The sequence below is a fragment of the Engystomops pustulosus genome, chromosome 4, assembly GCF_040894005.1.
Source record: "Engystomops pustulosus chromosome 4, aEngPut4.maternal, whole genome shotgun sequence".
Classification (NCBI taxonomy): Eukaryota; Metazoa; Chordata; class Amphibia; order Anura; family Leptodactylidae; genus Engystomops; species Engystomops pustulosus.
In genome coordinates this window covers 160,698,939-160,717,976 of record NC_092414.1, presented here as the reverse complement: position 1 = coordinate 160,717,976, position 19,038 = coordinate 160,698,939, and the positions used below count along the sequence as shown (strand labels likewise).

At 42.7% G+C, this 19,038-nt stretch overlaps 1 protein-coding gene across 2 annotated transcripts in view; it reads left to right on the top strand.

Moving 5' to 3' along the window:
* The first annotated feature begins 8,607 nt into the window (after window positions 1-8,607).
* LOC140127533 (lamin-B3-like) overlaps window positions 8,608-19,038 on the top strand; it is a 30,290-nt gene continuing 19,859 nt past the window's right edge. Inside the window, exons 1-4 of one of the 2 annotated variants that reach the window (XM_072148341.1) lie at window positions 8,608-9,132; window positions 9,925-10,081; window positions 11,301-11,426; window positions 14,970-15,140. In XM_072148341.1, coding sequence (XP_072004442.1) covers window positions 8,771-9,132; window positions 9,925-10,081; window positions 11,301-11,426; window positions 14,970-15,140 — 816 coding nt within the window. In that variant the 5' untranslated portion in view covers window positions 8,608-8,770. The remainder of the gene's footprint in view (window positions 9,133-9,924; window positions 10,082-11,300; window positions 11,427-14,969; window positions 15,141-19,038) is intronic. The other variant, XM_072148342.1, reaches the window with a different exon arrangement.

Sequence of the window (19,038 nt, the reverse complement as noted above, 5' to 3'; positions counted from 1 at the left end):
GCTCCTGTCTCTTCAGCATCGTGTTCTTGTGTTACCAGTGTTCCCCTGTGTTCCCGTCTTCAGTTCTTGCCTTCCTGTTTCATGTGCCAGTCTGTTCCTGCCTGCCTGTTCCGTGTGCCAGCTCCAGTGGACGTGAGTTCCAGCGTTCCTCCCAAAGCTGTTCTCCCAAGCTCGGACTATGTCCTGCATCACTCCACTACCTTGGCTGCCACCGCGGGCCTAGTCACACCCAAACGACCTGGTGGCACCCCGCTGCAGCAAGACCATCCTGCTTTGTGGTGGGCTCTGGTGAAGACAAGGTGCCAGACTCCAGTCTGGGTGTGGGCTAGTACCGTCAGCTCCGGTGGTGGTTCACAGGGTCCACAGACTCCTTCCAAGACTCTTACCAAAGAGACTCCAGAAAAAGTGGTTTTTGTAACTTATATAAATTTGGTATCCCCATGATTGTAGCGACTCAAAGATTAAAGTAGACCTGTCATTTGGGATGCACTGGGAAAGCTGTAAACTCCAAGCTCACAAGAAATTGACGCAAAAGCATTTTTTCACCAATTACACTGCATTTGAAATTTTCTTTCCTGCTTTCCAGTACACAGAAGGGAAAATTCTGTCTCTATGAATTGCAATTTGTTGGTATTGCCGTATCCATAGCAACCTTGACCAAGCATATATTACATTATTATACCCATATTGTGAAGGGTATAAAAAATAAAAAAAACTAATTCAAAATTGCTATTTTAGTGCTTCCTACTTCCCAAAAAATGTAATAGAAAGTAATCAAAAAGTCAGATGTACCCTACAATAGTAGCAAACTAACCGTAACCTTTTCCCATAATTAATAAGCCCTAATAATCCTCTTTTTTGTTTAAAATACTTTATTAATTTGAGGTTTAAAATACTTTATTATTTTTTTATGTAGTAAAACATAAGAAAACCTGTTTGATGTCTCCTTAATCATACTAATCTACAGAATCATTTTATCATGTTTTTTATACTGAACTGTGAACTGCGGTGAGTTTTAATTAAGAAACTATTGGCAAAACAGCTGTTTTATTCCAATGTCAGATAAAAACTAAAAAAAGTTATGTCTCTTGGAATTTGAGCAAGGAAAAATGAAAAAGTGCCGTGTCCCGACGGCCATTCTAGGCTGTGTCCTTAAGGTGTTAAACCTCACATCACCATATGGAACTTTACCATAACTAGTCATGGAGGAGCAGCTTTATCTAGTCATGAAGTCATCTCTGTAAATCACACCATGTGAGAAGTGATTGACATGTCTTTCTCTGTCCGACATTAGCCCGATGCCCTCCTGAACAAATTTCATGTCATATTGCACTAAGACCGAAGGACTAGATCAATCTGTTCCCTGCCATTGTTAAGGCATCTGTTGATATTTGGTTTCAAAACTATACAACTTGCCTTCCCAGTAACAGAAGCTTAGTGAGGGGCAGCACAGAAAAGTCTGTACTTTGTGGTGTATAAGTTTATGCCAGTCAAGTAAACCAGAGGACAGGTTCCCTTTAATTGTTCAATTTCCCTGCAGCGCCACCAAAGGGAAAATCAAGAATACTCACTGTGGCGTAACTAGGAGAGACAGGGCCCCATAGCAGGATACTGCATGGGGCCCCCTTTCCACTTAAAAATATATAAATATTAGTATATTCACACATGTGAGTTACAATCACATATAAATACACTCATGTGCATATACACATACATACAGTGCCATATGCAACATACTCACATATAGTGTAAACAGACACCATATACACATCACTGATACTGCATATATACATCACAGTATATGTTATATACAAATTATGCTGGACATGTGCAGTACAATATAAATATAATAGTGTACATCCTCCATTCTTTATTGTGTCAGGTCGGATGACGGGGCCCCCTGACACTGCGGGCCCCATAGCGGCTTCTATGGCTGCTACCGCTGTAGTTACGCCCCTGTATACTCATCTCTCTCCTCCACTTGGGTCCAGTGCTCCTCCCATCACCGCCAGTCTCTGTTGGTGATATTAGGCCTGCAAAGGTGACGTCAGGTCGAGAGCACGCACAAATCTCTGTTGGTATACAGAGGCTGCCACGGTGACATTTCATCTCTAATACAGCGCACACCCAATGTAGCACAGTAACTGCCTCTGCCGGAAACAGCTGAGGTCAGTGATAGGCTGATCACAGTCCATTTGATGTCAGTGCCTATCACTGACCTCAGCTGTTTTCGTCAGAGTTACTGTGCTACATTGGGTATGCGCTGTGTTGGGGATGAAAAGTCACCGTGACAGCCTCTGTATACCAACAGAGATTTGTTGGCACCACACAAGACCAATAAGCAGAAGAGTAAATATAACTTATTTTCAACAAAAACTTTTACAATCCATTATATATTGGGTCAGACATTTTCTTCAGAGGAAATCTTTAGTCAAGAGAAGATGATACTGAAGACTTCCCCTTAATAGTTTAAAAATAGGGTATTTTTTACATGGACAACTTTTGAATTAACGTTTATAAAAAACCTTTTACCTTTTATGACTTTAATAAATTCATGTATTCTGAACTACATGACAGTTCTGTAGTGTTATTTCACGTATCAGTGATGCCAAACCTTTAAAGGGGTTGACTTTCAGCAAATAATTGATATTGTTTGTGTAAGGAAAAGTTGTACAATTTTCCAATATACTTTCTGTATCAACTTGTCACCATTTTCAAGATCTCTGCTTGCTTTGTTTCTATAGAAAGTTTCTCTATTTACTTCCAGTGGATACAATCACAGTTTAGTGCCTAAACTGTAACCCAAAACCCACTTATTTATTGCACAGCTTAAAACCTGGCTTATGTAGTCTCTTCCTCAAACTTTGTAAGGAAGCTTCAACATGCCATATCCTCCATAGGTTTTTGAATTTCAGAAGAGAAGCCCTGCACATGTTCTGTGACTCCATGGGATAAGAAATATGGCTAGCATGAGCTAGGATTTACATTAGCCCCATAGTAATTGCATGAATATGCACTTGAGTGGGTAATAATAGTGAGAGACTTTCAGTTTAGCAAATCAATCCATTTATATACAGCAGTTTTATTGTTTGAGGGCTTTGGATTTCTAGATAAAGCATATAAGTAAACAATGAAAAATATAGTAATACATTCCTAGAATAGACACTGCTTATAGATCTTCTACCATTTTTGAGAGTATTCACATTTTCAAGGATCTGTATGCTGTATATATAGCACCACCTAGAGGAAGTAAAGTATAGTCACATTTAAAATATTTTTTACAGGCGTAAATAGTTTGCATTCTTATTCATCAAAATATAACTGATAGGTAAAGGGGTTGTCAGCAAATAATTGATATGGTTTTTGTAAGGAATAGTTATACAATTTTCCAAAATACTTTGTGTATCAATTCCTCATGGGTTTTTTTTTGGAAAATACATTGATTTAGGCCAAAAATTACACTTTTACAATTAATTAAATGATGAAAGGCTATGGAAAGTTTGAATATTTTGATAATATCTGTAACGATACCCCATACTACGTGGTGGTAAACTGCTGTATGGGCACATGACTGAGCATAGAACGAAAGCAGCACCATTCAGAGCAAATTTGTATTGTCACGTTGAACAGGCTATAAAATTTTTAATTTTTTTTGCCAATGCGAACAGTTGAGGGCTTTTATTTGCAGGATGAGATACACATAATGGGGCACATTTACTAAGGGTCCGAACGCCACATTTTCGTCGGGTTTCGCAATTCTTTTCCGAATCACACTGAATTGAGTTTTTGGCGCACGTGTTCGGATTGTGTCGCACCGACGCCGGCTTGCATGCGACACAAATCGGGGGGCGTGGACGTCGGACAACCCAACTGATTCGGAAAAAAACATGGAATTTAAAATTCAAATTGTGTCGCAAGATCAGCACTCACATACAACGGGAAGAAGATGAACTCCGGCGGACCTCAACTGGGGAAGTGACGTAGTGTGTTTGTCAAGGGTCAGGGAACCGACTGAACCACCACAGACGATGACATAAAGCGGCAGCTGGGAGCGGAGCCTAAGTGGCACCCAGTTTGCACCAGAGCCGCAAAGCGTGTTGGACTTGCTGCGGCGTGGTACCACCAGGTCGCTCCACAGGCACGACTTTGTCTGCGGTGGTGGCCAAGGCGTAGTACAGAATCGTGGGGCAGAGACGGAGTCATGGACAGGCAGGAGGTCAGGACAGGCAGCACAGGAGTCAGAAACAGAAATCGAGGTCACAATGGGAAATCACAATAATTGCAGGGAATACAGAAGACAAGCTTTCTCCAAGGCACGGTGCACAAAGATTTGGCACGGGGCAGCCCATTTATTAGGGCAGACGACCAGCAGCACCAATTAGCAGCGTGCTGTCCCTTTACATCTCACAGGGACGCCGCTGGAGGCGGGAGACGTGAGCAGAGCTGCAGACTAGGGAGTGCTAGGGAACAGGGACTCACAAGGGTGCTCCTGTGACCTGAGCCATGGATTGCAGGAGCAACTGTGACAGTGTTATGTAACTAAACACCCATGATGGGTGTTAGTGCTGAGTCTGGGCTGTGAGAACATAGCTCGGCACTGGCACTTGCAGGACGTGATCTCCTACAATCTTCTTCTGATGCACAGATGAAGAAAGGAGGCGCGTCAGAAGAACTACCCTTAATGACCGCCGCAATAACATGATACGGGGGTCATTAAGGGGTTAATACATTTTTGGCTCAGTACATGTGTATGACATTACCAATTTTATAATACCTTTTGAAGGGGAATAGACAGATAGATAACGTAGATAAATTCTCCAATAATAAAACAGTGAAGGGGACAGAACGTTGCTATGTTATTTTGGGAGAACTACTTAGTAGTACATGGTGTAGCTTAAAATATTTACTCATTTAAGATTCACATGATGAAAATAAGCGATAGATATCACACTTCTAGTCATGGGCATGGTTTACAGCATCTTAAAATAAACGTCCTATGGTACTTTAAATATTAGTCCACTTGTGTGCAAATCTCATACTCGGGATCAAGTATCTGAAATATAAGTCATCAGGAGAGAACACATTTCTCTTCAGAATAAAAAATGTTGATTGCAGCTCATATCTTCTGGAAAGATGGTGACCACAGTTATATTTGTAGAAGAGGTGGTTGGGCACTAATATGGGCACTGATATAATCTGGCACTCAGCTAATCTGCCTGGCAATGGAAATTCAACATACCTTGATCGATCTGCTGTTTTAGATTCTAAGAACTTTATTTGAAAGAGGGCACAACTCAACTGAGTTTTTGGGGGGGAGGAGAGGGGGATTCAAAGAAATTTCTCCTTTGTATGAATAATGTAATTTTGTATGTCAGCATAATACGCTACAATACCACTGAAAATATCCAGGACTATCCCAATGTTTTGGGGTGGTAATCTAATACTGTTATTATTAAGATAGCTTTACTATAGCAAAGTGCTGACAGATTACTAACATGTAGCCTAGTCTTTGAGAAAAATTTTTGTAGTTAAAAACACATTTTATTTCATTTCAGTTAAAAATAATCAATGCGCCATGAGAAAAAAGTAGAAAACTGAACTGGAGCTCAGACCATGTTGTATATATCATTAAATGCACACATAGCAAGGTATAGTATGGGGATTTTACTTTTCATAAGTTAAAGGTTTGCGTAGCAGAACATACCTCAGGAATTTCTTCTACTTCTATTGCTGCCATGAATTGTGAGGTGCCTCGAAACATTTTAAAGAAATTCATTCAGGCAATACAAATTTTTTATCTGTCCTAAAAGAGGTAGACTCAAAAATTACAATCCAGAGATGCATACAGGATTCTTATATTGAATGTCTGTACACCTATTGGATTTAATAATTGCAATGTGTAACGGTACAGAGACACGGGACAAAAAGTCTCTTTGGGAAGAGTCCAGAAGGGGGAGTCTGTGGACCAGTGGACCCTCTGGACCACCGTGGGAGATGATGGTACTAACCGACACCCGGGATCGGAGTCTAAGTGGCAGTCTTAGTAGGAGACAACTGGTTGATGTTCCCTTCCTGTGCCAAAGTGCAAAACACAGAGATGAAGACAACACAATACAAACAGAGAAGGTCAGAACCAGGAGAACAATGCGGTATAAAATTACTAGGCAAATGAATAGTTGGAGAAACATGCAAAAGGGTCAAAGATCCCAAATACAGATGACAGAATAGACACAGCTAGCCAAGTACAAGACTACAGCAGGCATAGAGCACTAGTACAGAAAACCTTATATGAGATGACAAAGCCATGGTTCAGAAAGTGATTGGTTCAATTCTCTGACATCAGGCAGGGCAGCAATGAATCAATCAAAGCAGCAGTGGCTGAACCAGAACAGAGTTTGCAGGAGACTGATGGGTGTGGTGGAATCAATAAAGGCTGAAAGGAAAGGAATAACCCGGTGTTCAGACTAGCAAAACACATGAAAGAAACTCATCAGCCCATCCTCAGCCGTCCCTTATATACAGCAAGTGATGAAGGCACAGATGTAACAGTGACAAAATTCTTATTTTTCCCTACTGTATATAGTCAATGTAGTCAATGGGCGCATTACATTTGTTTTGGCTTTTTTTTTTGTTTAGTGCCCGATACTGAAGCCAGAGCTACTAAGCATGCACAGAACTCCGACAGTCGGAAGTGCACCAGATTCAACTTGGGCATGTGCCGGTAGGGAGGGATTGCATAGGTTACTGGGCCGTGGTGTAGCCTTTGCTCCTTCTCCCCAGAGAAGATACTCCATGTCCCAGTAGCCAATCCTGCAAATTAGCATATTGATAGATAAACTGTAGATTAGGTAAAAAAATTGTTATAGTATTAGCGAAGGATTAGTTTAAGATATTAATAAGAACCTACTATCAGATCTACCTCAACATGTTGATTCCTGATGGTAGGTTTCCTTTAACACAGTAGGTGTATGTTCTATTTTTCTGGTTCTCATGTAACTTTTTTGTAACTTCTTATTTTCTATATTCTTTTCTTATTAGGTGGTCCCTATCATAGCATGACCGCTTGTTCATGAGTGGTGACATACCTGTCACTACACTTCTGACTACAATTGAGAAAGCATATGTGCCAATTACACTTTGCCCTTATGTATAGCGAATCAATGAAAAGCAAGCTTATGTGCTTGTCAATTCTAAGGGAATGCCGGAGATACGCAAGACAGTGAATGGCGCAACAGGGTGCATACATTTACTACTGCTCCACCCACTACTGAGAACGAGATCTTCGTTCTTTAGACTACATGGGACCCGTTCTTGTGATCAGTGGGCGTCAAAGCAGTTGGACCCTTTAAAACTTGGCACATTTTGAGGTCAGGGAAAATATTGAAATAAGTTTTCCAGGATGAAAAAAGTCTACAGCTTGGAATCCGTGCCTTCTGAAATAGACATACTGGTTTGGTTCTCCTCCCACATAATGTCATTAGGCTTCCTGAAGGTCATGCTTGATGTCAAGGCAACTGCCTTACAAGGTTGCTAAAAGAGGAGCCTTTCGCAGACGGCTGGAGTAGAGTGCGGCTGCGCAAGGAATCCAACGAGATTTACACACTGCCGCTATCATCACAAGCAGCCTTAAAGATACATGATTACACAACAAGCAGGTAAGTTACAGCAGCCTACCATTATGATGGCAGATGCTCTTTAATCTTTATGCATGATATGTGCAGTAATGAAGTGACTGTACTGTAACAATTATGTAAATGAGCCCCTGTCTATGTCTATGTTTTCTATAAAACGTAAAGCATCAGACTGTTGAAATCTGATCATAGTACGGATTTTGTGAACAGAAATTGATGTGGCATTTGGGTATGAAGATTCGCAGTAGTCAGTTATTGGACAGTTCTGTGGCACTTTTCACCTTTCTGTAGTAAATGGATTTCATGAGAATTTGGAGGAAGAATTGTGGGTGGCTTTTGGTGCAGAATGTCACTGCAAGTCGTGAGCAGAAGACCCCCTGTTCTTAAGGACCAAAGTGGCTGAGTTATCTTGCCTGCAAAATAAAAGCCTTGTATGTTGCAGGTCACAGCACACGTGTGAACATGATCCTATGGTGGTCGGTCCTGTCCTTCCTTCCTGAGCAGCCAGGGCATGCCCTCCATAGCATCTTATAGGGCAATGGTGGCGAACCTATGGCACGGGTGCCAGAGGCGGCACTCAAAGCCCTTTCTGTGGGCACCCGGGCCATCACCCCAGCACAACAGACAGGACTCAAAGAATCTGCCTGCAGTTCCAAGCAACTTAAAAGATGCTGCTTTCAGTCATAAATTTAAGTGATACTTACTTCGCTACCTGGGACTGTAGGAAGAGGGAGAATGAGTAGACAGGGTCAAATTATCTTTGGAAGACGTTCTGCTGTGTACAGAGGGAAACTGGAAAGAAGCTGAAATGAAGTAAATTTTCCATCTTTCCTCAGGAGGCCAATATAATCGAACGTTGTTAAAGAACAGGGAGCAATAAGTTACTGATTTAATTTTTGGTTGGCACCTCGCGATAAATATGGGGGGGTCCTGGGTTGCAGTTTGGGCACTCGGCCGCTAAAAGGTTCGACATCACTGTTATAGGGGATGCTGTCACCTGCTGAGAGCCGGCAGTACTGCACTATCCGGACCGGTACCAGAGCACGGCGGTCCACATTTCCCGGGGAGGTAATATATGGGGACACTCGGAGCCGCCGCACTCGTACATTTGGTCCCGATAGGAGCGAGGTGCTATAGACATGGCCGCGTCCACCCCCGGCAGGAGTACCCGCTCCTCCTCAGCCGCAGCAGGCGCCCCCTCTCCGGGCAGCCCGACCCGCCTGAGCCGGCTGCAGGAGAAGGAGGAGCTGCGGCACCTCAATGACCGGCTGGCCGCCTACATCGAGCGGGTCAGGTCCCTGGAGGCGGACAAGTCGCTGCTGAAGTTGCAGCTGGAGGAGAAGGAGGAGGTGACCACGCGGGAGGTGTCCAACCTGCGCCTCCTCTACGAGACCGAGCTGGCCGACGCCCGCAAACTGCTGGACCAGACCGCCAACGAGCGCGCCCGACTACAGGTGGAGCTGGGCAAGACCCGGGAGGAGCACCGGCAGCTGCAGGCCAGGTAGTAACACGGCACCACACTACACCCGCTGCTGCTGCCCTTATCTACACACACAGCCGGTTTTGTCGCCGGAGTTCAGTCGAACCTTTCTATAAGGCGATGTTCACACCTGTGCCAGAGACGAGGAACTCCCATCAGAGTCTGCATGGAATTCTGGATGGGGGGATTTCTTTATTGGAATAATTGTGGATACTGAATGTGGCCAAAACCAAATGTACTCTAGTTTCAGTGGCAGATGCGAAGCAGCCTAACAAATCTGCTGTGTGTGATAGCCCTTTATATATCTAAACTGGAACACCCAATATACTCAGGGGGTCCAGTCCCATTATTTACCACCCACCTTTATATGTATTGCAGAAATCTAGCCTAATGTTCTGTCTGCCACAAATTTAGTGACCTTTGCTCCATAATTGTCTGTAAATATATACAGGACAGAACCATATTGATATTTCCTGCTAATAGGTATATTCCAAAGCTGAGTTTCTCATATATCACAAGATTTTCGCCTCCCTATGAATAACTACTGTGATGAAAGGGAAATATCAAAAAATGTGTTAAAAATGACTAGCTGTTTTTCTCTCCAAGAAAATATAGTTTGTGTAATTTTTTTTGGTCTATAAATAAAATATATATCTGTAAAAGCCCTTTACAGACTGAAATAAAGGGGAATGTATAATACACCCGTGATGAGAACAATATCATTGTTCACCCCAATGAGATTCAAATTCCCATATCGGACTATTGGTAGAACTGGAGCGAGAGCTGACATGTTAATTTCTAATCTATTTTCAGAAATGCTAAAAAAGAATCTGACTTATCTTTGGCTCAGAACCTGCTGAGAGATCTAGAAGCCAAACTAAATGCAAAGGAAGCTGAGCTCAACACTGCACTAAGTGCCAGGAGGAACCTGGAGGAACAGATTCAGGACCTAAAGGCTCAGATAGGAGGTGTAAGTGGCTGCATGTAACACATCTGCTGTCTTAAAGGGGTTGTTTTTTAAACTGAAACTAGATCTGTCTTGTGCCGCATCAAGTATTAATAGTACCCCTATCAAAGGAAATTTACCATGAAAATCACACATGATAAACCAAGCACACTTGCTTAGATCCAGGCACTTTGACTGTGGTAATTTTCTTATGTTTGTTATGCATGGACTCCTTCCTTCTAAAATCAACATTTAAAATTATGTTATTGAGCCAGAAGAGGCACTGGGGACATTACCAAATCTACTCTTTGCTGCAGCTTCACAGGCTTTTACTATGTCATCCTCCACCTTGCTCCCTCAGTGTGCAAGGAGCACTTCCCCCCATTGTGTGTGATCACATCAAGCAGAGCGAGGGGGAAGTGCTCCTTGCAAATTGTGACAGCATGTGAAGCTGCAGTACAGAGGGGCTCTGATAAGACCTCCAGAACCATTTGGGCTCATTAGCACAACTTTAAACATTGATTTTTAGAAGGAATGAGGCTATGGATAACACATATAAAAAGATTACCACAGTGCCTGGATCTACATAAAATCCACATAAAACAATAAACATAAAACATATCCAATAAATCAGAGCAGCCTCCATGGACTTCTACTCCTCTCCATGCAGGCTGCTGTGATTACATGAGATATATGCTTGGTGTAGTTTTCTGATGCTAAAAAGCTAAAGGACCTGCGATGTCACCCTGGTCACATGACATAACAGCTGCATACAGAGATAGGATGGAGAGATGGATAGATAGCTCTGGTCTCAATGGTCAGCAGCAGGGGCTTGTGATGAGGTGACAGGAGGCAGGCTCCGCCCTCCCATCTTGCTGATTGTAGTTTTTTTGAGAGCTGGAAACCCTGGTTGTTATGGGCCAATAAAGATACTAAATGAGGACCGAGAGGGAAAATACTTTGAGGAATGATTCCCAGGGACAACGGGAGCAGAATTATGTATTTTAGGTTTTTTTTTATTCAGAATGATGGTTACACTTTAAGTCTGTGATGGAAAACTTCAGATGGTGCTCACGTGGTCAACCGAGGGGCGTGGCAAGGTAGAGTTTACGAAGGAGAGCCTTCCCATTTCCTGGAATTGGGACCACCCTTTAAGTCACATAATGTATAAACTTAGTTTGGATTCTCTGCTATTCGATCTCTATTCAGTCAGCATGTACTGTGTATTTTTTTTTTTTCTTAGCTTGAAATTTCATTAAGAGACACAACAAAGCAGCTCCATGATGAAATGCTATGGAGAGTTGATCTGGAAAATAAACTGCAAACTCTTAAAGAACAATTGGATTTTGAGAAAAATGTTCACAGTCAGGTAATATACTTTGTAAAAACGTATTTGATTTGTGTCAACAACGGATGGGTAAAGGAAATCTACCACTATTATTATGGTCTTCTTTAATGTTGACACAATGGGAATGCTGTTAAAAAAGTTATAGAAAGCAGCTACAGAGCACCGGGCACAATGCCTGACCCACTGGGCTGTTAATTATTTGCCCCTCATGTGACATCACCTCCCTTTCCAGCATGGGAGAGGGATGTATCTATCATGCAGAAGGCGTGTCCATCGTTCTGTAGCTGCTTTTATAACTTGTAACTGTTGGGGGCGTATGTATGGCCACAAGCTTGCGACTATACATATGTCCCCCATGTGGTAGTGTGAATGTAGCCGAAGGGTGAGGTCACACATGGCGATATTACACTCGTTTTCAAGCGCATCACAACAGCTGAGAAGAGGAGATTTGCCTTATTACTTTGCTGTCAACATTTAGTTTAGAAAACGCATGCAATAAAATTGCGTTGATCTCAACTTGCTATTTAAAGGGGTTTTCCCGAGAATTCAATCCACAGGATAGGGCCTAACTTGAATTTGTGGGAAAACCCTTTTAAGCACAGATAATAGGAGCTGTAACTTTTTCCTTCTATTAATAAACGTCTATTAACACTATATATACGCCTGGGAGTTTTATATTTATCAATGAAAATGATGTACTCCTCTCAAAAATGGTGAGAGGAGTATTATTACCCTTCTGGAAAAATGTTAGTGCAACCTCTGGGCGGTCCCCTACTTAAGGACACCCGACTTACGGATGACCCCTAGTTAAAGACAGACCCCTCTGCCCACTGTGACCTTTGGAGAAGCTCTCTGGATGTTACTATAGTCCCAGACTGCAATGATCAGCTGTAAGGAGTCTGTAATGAAGCTTTATTGATAATTCCTAATCCAATTACAGCAAAAAATGTAGAAACTCCAATTGTCACTGGAACAAAAGAAAATTTTGTCTGGAACTACAGATGATAAATATAATAATAATGATAAAATATACATTTCCAAAACGTCCTCCTTGACGGCCCACTTGGAGGATGCCCCTTGACCTCTGTAGGGACAGGAAGCAGAGAAGTTAAAAGCCTCCCACCCGCATCCTCCCCCCAGTGTCTTCCTGTCCCTACAGAGGGCAGGCTACGGCCAGGGAACTTGGACCCCTTCACTAGCAAAGAAACCATCAAATTATCAGGAACTGCGAGCTGTCTGGGAAGCCTTAAAGTCCAACCCTCTTCTAAAGAACCAGCATGTCCATATACTGTCGGACAACACCACGGCGGTGTCTTACTTGAGACGACAAGGAGCTACAAGGTCTGTAGCTCTTTCCTCCCTAACTCGCACCATCTTTTCCTGGGCAGAAGAGAACATACTCTCCCTTTCTGCAACTCACCTGAAAGGAGTTCTGAACAAGGAAGCAGACTTTCTCAGCAGGAGGGTGGTCTCTCCCAATGAATGGTGCATCAATCAGGAAATCTTCCTCCAGTTGACAGATCTTGGGGGCATCCCGCGGATCGACCTCTTCGCCACGAGGGAGAACTCAGTGTGTCATCTATACTTCTCTCTGGAAGCAAGGGAACCGAAGGATCGACTAGACACCTTCAGTCATCCTTGGACCGAACCTCTCTCCTACGCCTTTTCCCCTATTCCCTTGGTGGCAAGGGTAATACTCATCTGTCCGAATTGGCCAAAGAAGAGCTGGTACCCCCTACTGACGTCCTTGGCCCTGCAACAACCGGTGATACTGCCTCCGAGGAAGGATCTTCTGCACCAGGGTCCTATTCTGCATCCAGGGAACCCGGGGAAGCTTCAGTTAGCAGCTTGGATCCTGAGTCCGACTTCTTGAGATCGCAGGGTTTTTCCAGGGCTGTAGTAACCACACTTAAGGCAAGTAGAAAAAAAAGTTACTTTTGCCATTTATCACAAAATTCGGAAGAGATTCGTGTCCTTTTGTGGGGATAATCCTCCATCTCAACTCAACCCAGATATTTTCCAGATCCTGGACTTTCTGCAGAAGGGCCTGGAATTGGGCCTATCCACTAGCACCCTGAAGGTGCAGGTCTCGGCCCTGGGCGCTTTTTTAGATTTTCCCCTTGCAGACCACAGGTGGGTCAAGAGATTTATCCTAGCCTCCTCCAGAATCAGACCTCAGATTCTTAGGAGGACGCCTTCGTGGGATCTCACCTTAGTCTTAGACGCACTTTCCAGACCTCCCTTTGAACCTCTGGATAGTACCAGCATTAAAAACTTAACGCTAAAAACTACTCTACTGATTGCTGTTACTACAGCCAAGAGATTGGGGGAACTTCAGGCTATTTCCATCAAAGAACCCTATATGCGTATTCTTCCTGACCGTATTATTCCCAAGGTGGTATCCAAATTCCACAGAAACCAGGAGATCACCCTTCCGTCCTTCTGCGAGAATCCTTCTTCTAGTGAGGAAGCCTCATGGCATCTTCTGGACGTAAGACGTGTTGTGTTAGCTTATTTGCAGGCTACAGAACCCTGGCGCATAGATCATAACTTGTTTATTCAATTCCAGGGGAAAAACAAGGGGAAAAAAGCCTCCAAGGTATCGATAGCAAGATGGCTGAAGTTGGCGATTTTCTACCTGCTATACGTTGCAAGGGAAGGAGGTTCCTACCAATCTAAAGGCTCATTCCACTTGGGCTATGTCGGCCTCCTGGGCCGAAAGAAGAGGCGCATCACTGGAGCAGATTTGCAAGGCGGCCACCTGGGCCTCACCATCTACCTTCATAAAACATTACTGTCTGGACTTGCCAAGTTCTCAGGACCCTCTCCTTTGGAAGGAAGGTTCTACAGGCGATCATCCCACCCTAGAGTTTCTACTTATTTGGTAGATCTCCAAGTGGGCCGTCATGGAGGACGTTTTGGAAATGGTGAATTAGTACTCACCGGTAATTCGGTTTCCATCTAGTCCTCCATGACGGCCTATATATTTTCCCTCCCTATGTTTTCCTGTACTGTAAGTGTATGTGAATATTTAACGTACAAATAAAAATTTTTCTTTTACCATCCACCGGTGTAGTTATTTGGTAGACACTGGCGGGAGGATGCGGGTGGGAGGCTTTTAACCTCTCTGCTTCCTGTCCCTACAGAGGTCAAGGGGCATCCTCCAAGTGGGCCGTCATGGAGGACTAGATGGAAACCGAATTACCGGTGAGTACTAATTCAACATTTTCGTCTTGCATACAAATTCAACTTGAGAACAAACCTATGGAACCTATATATAGCTCCATCATATTCTGCGCTGCTTTACATATCATGTGGTTACACGTACAAAAGCAATAAAACATTGTTTCATATGACTGTATTAAGAGCGAGAGTCCTGCCTCACAAGAGCTTACAGTCTAGAATATTTTTCATGTTTTGCAGTAGAAGTAGAAAAGTTTTGAAAGTATTTTTCTGTATCTGGTTACATGTTAAATTAATGCATTGAACGTTTTTTGGGCATTTTGAAGCAAACTGAAAGGTAATCTTGTGAAAGTGTGAATTTATGCTTCCATTACTCTGCAGGAGGTGCGGGAAATGAAAAAGCGCCATGATACCAGGATTGTTGAAATTGATTCTGGCCGACGTATAGAATTTGAAAGCAAACTAGCAGAAGCATTGCAGGAACTAAGGAAAGACCACGAGCAGCAAATCCAGGACTATAAGGAGCAACTAGAGAGGACGTTTAGTGCCAAGGTATTTTTTCTGCTCTTCTCTTTAACAAACTAATACAATTTTAGCAGGACTGTGGATGATGATTCGTTTCTATAGATTTTTCTTAATAATGCAGTCATTTATAGAACTTTACAGCGTTCTGTTCTCTGCTGTATTCTTGAGGATTAAAATATGCAAAACATCCCTTCAGAGTATTTTCATAGAGCTGAACACGGCCACCTTCACTTGAATGGGCGATATGGCAATCCATTTGAATGGTTGTTTTGCCCACCTGACTCAACAGTCAGTGGAAAACGGAGCATGCTCCATCTTCCACTGTACATACAGCCTGTCTGCATTGCTGCTAATGGGAGGAGCACTAGTCCCTCTCCGCTCGGGTCCTGGATGGGCGTAGCATATGTTCATCTGAAGGGAGCCTTAAAAGCTCTGTCCCATTGGTTACATGTTACTCAACCACTGACTTTGAATTTACATTTGATTTTGCTGGTTCTGAAAATATTTGTACTCTAATGGCCCAGTCTTTCGCCTTAGATTTTACATAGTTGGTATTGTGGTTCAAATGTGTGTCCTTTTGTGTGTATGTGTATTAACTTGATGTGATCTTTTCTAACATTTTGAATAACATGTTCAATGTTTTTTCCACACCTCGCTGTTCTTTTACATATTTGGGAAAGTCACAATGATTGATCAATGAATTGTCCAATACATTTCCTGTTTCAATTAGAATTGGTATTTAGACAGTCCTCCTTGTCATGCTGTCCACATTTTGTACTAAGGGATCAAGATTTAATCTAACAATTGGTCAACAGTATCTCACCATTGCAAGGCTTCAAGCTTGATCTTTGCTGGTGGAAGTTGCCGCTCAGCTTGAAGTGTCAGTGTCATCAGCAGGTTAAAGCTAAGAGACTGGAAGGGAAGTGGATGTCCTAAGGCTACTTTGTAACTGTTAGCTCAATAAGATACAGAATACAGAACTGCACTACACGTTGTAATTAGTACAGTGTCAAGCCCATACTACAAAAATAAAAAATCTATTTTCAGCTCACCTCCATTGTAGCATGCATGGTATGTAGATGCACAGACACCTGGGTTGGGGCACCAGTAACCAGTAAAGGCAGAAGGAAAAAAGGAAAGTTTGTCCAGCTTCCATCAACATGCAGATAGTTATTTAAAAATCCGCTTTATTAGAAAAAAATAGAATAAAAACATCATAGGACGTCCATAGAAGGGGGGGGGGGGCTGACGCGTTTTGAACCAGCAGGCTCTTAGTCGTAGCATGATGTGAAGGACCTAGAACAGAGTATTTAAGCACAGGTGAGATAAAATTTTTAGAAAGACCAGACAAACCTGATGGACTCGCCTTATCTTCAGGCTTGTCTGGTCTATTTTCCACAGGTCCACAATTGCGATGAGGTCCACAATTGCGATGTTTCTCATCTGTCTGGCATTCCCATAGAATCTGTACCCCGCCCTCTTAGAGGAGGGTATTGGACCAGGTGATTGTGCTGACGAGAAGCCATTTTGGATCCTAACTCTTCAAACTAGATTTCCATATGGTCCAAAGTATAAAACAGATCTCATGTTTCTTTATTAGTAGTTTTCCTTTTATATTTTATAGTTGTATACCTTGTCTATTTACTATGCTGGAAGCCGGTTCTTCGTTGCCTCATGTGAATATCTCACCTGTGCTTTAATGCTCCTTCACATCAGGCTACGACTAAGAACCTGCTGGTTTGAAACGCGTCAGTTTCCCCCCTACTATGGACATCCTATGATGTTTTTATACTATTATTTTTTCTAATAAAGTGGATTTTTAGATGCCTATATGCATGTGCCGTTGGAAGCTGGACAAACTTTCCCCTTTTCCTGCTGCCTTCAAGCCCATACTACTTGTATAACATCATGAATCCACTCAATGGGGCAGATTTACTTACCCGGCCCATTCGCGATCCAGCGGCGCGTTCTCTGCGGTGGATTCGGGTCCGGACGGGATTCACTAAGGCAGTTCCTCCGCCGTCCACCAGGTGGCGCTGCTGCGCTGAAGAGCATCGGAACGCACTGCAATACACAGAGGCCGGTTGAGTGAAGCTCCGCGACAGATTTTCTGTTTTTAAATGCGGAGGTTTTTCTGAATACGTCGGGTTTTCGTTCGGCCACGCCCCCCGATTTCCGTCGCGCGCATGCCAGCGCCGATGCGCCACAATCCAATCGCGTGCGCCAAAATCCCGGGGCAATACAGGGAAAATCTTACCTTAGTAAATGACCCCCATTGTGTCTCTGCATGAACAACATGGGCCTAATTTCATCGTCTTGGTTGACATTGCACCAGCTCATCAACGTCCCATCGTAAGGAAACAGCTGCAGGAGAATATGGATCCTCAAATGTAGTGGCCTTCACTTTCTGTAGTCCTTTATCCCTTTATTGATAACCTTTTGGATCAGATGAATCTCAGGACCACCTTTCATGAAGAATGTGATGCAATGCCTCAACAAACTATTAGTAGAATTGTGAACAACATAAGACCTTGTCGTCAACCGGCCAAGTTATTCAGACATTTTTTTTTTATTTTTTTTTTTTTGGGTGGAGGTATGCCTACCAATGTTGGCTTCTGTTTTAACCCCTTCACGCTCCGTGACGGATATATCCGCCATGGAGCTGTGAAGGTTGTATGAAGAAGGCTCACGGGCTGAGCCTTCTTCATACAGAGATGGGCTTTGCTGCATATCGCAGCAATGACCCATCGCTATCACCCGCGGTCGGTGCTTGCATCGAACGTCATCGGGGGGCGGCGATCGGTTGCCATGGTAGCCTCGGGTCTTCGTTTGACCCGAGGATACATGGCTTCTGCACATGCATTACAATGAGCCTGTGGCTCATTGTAATGTATAGTGAGCAGAAATGCCATATACTGCGATACAGTAGTATTGCAGTATATGGCAGAAGCGATCAGACCATCTAGGGTTAATGTACCCTAGAGGGTCTAAGAAATAGTGGGAAAAAAAAGAAAAAAAAAGTTTAAAAAATGTAAAAAAATAATAAAATATTAAAAGTTCAAATCACCCCCCTTTCGATAGAACTGATATAAAATATAATAAATAGTAAAAATCAGACACATTAGGTATCGCTGCGTCCCAAAATGCCGATCTATCAAAATATAAAAACGGTTATTGACGGCGGTGACCTCCGGAACGGCAAATGGCGCCCGAATGTCCAAAACGCGACTTTTACACCTTTTTAGATGACATAAAAAATGTAATAAAAAATGATCAAAATGTCGCACAGTCCTCAAAACGGTAGCAATGAGAACGTCGGCTCATTTCGCAAAAAATTACACCTCACACAGCTCCATGCACCAAAGTATGAAAAAGTTATTCGCGTCAGAAGATGGCAAAAAAATGTTTCTTTTTTGTACACATTCGTTTAATTTTTGAAAATGTATTAAAACGCAATAAAACCTGTATAAATTTGGTATCACCGCGATCATACCGAACCAAAGAATAAAGTAGAGGTGTTATTTGGAGCGCAGAGTGAAAGTCGTAAAAATTGAGCCCACAAGAACATGACGCACATGCAGTTTTTTTTAAATTTTTCCACATTTGTACATTTTTTGCGGCTTCCCACTACATGGCATGGAATAATAAATATCATGGGAAAGTAAAATTTGTTACGCACAAAATAAGCCCTCACACAGCTCTATACACGGAAAAATGAAAAAGTTATGGATTTTTGAAGATGGAGAGCGAGAAATTAGCGAAAATACCCTGCGTCCTTAAGGGGTTAATAAACTGTTTTGAGATCAGGAAATCACCATTGAAAGCTTCTAACTAAATGCCCTACTTTCATAATATATCACTGTAGCATGAACTTACATTTTCCATAAACTTTCCTTGAAAGCCAAATATACCTTTTTGTTAGTGG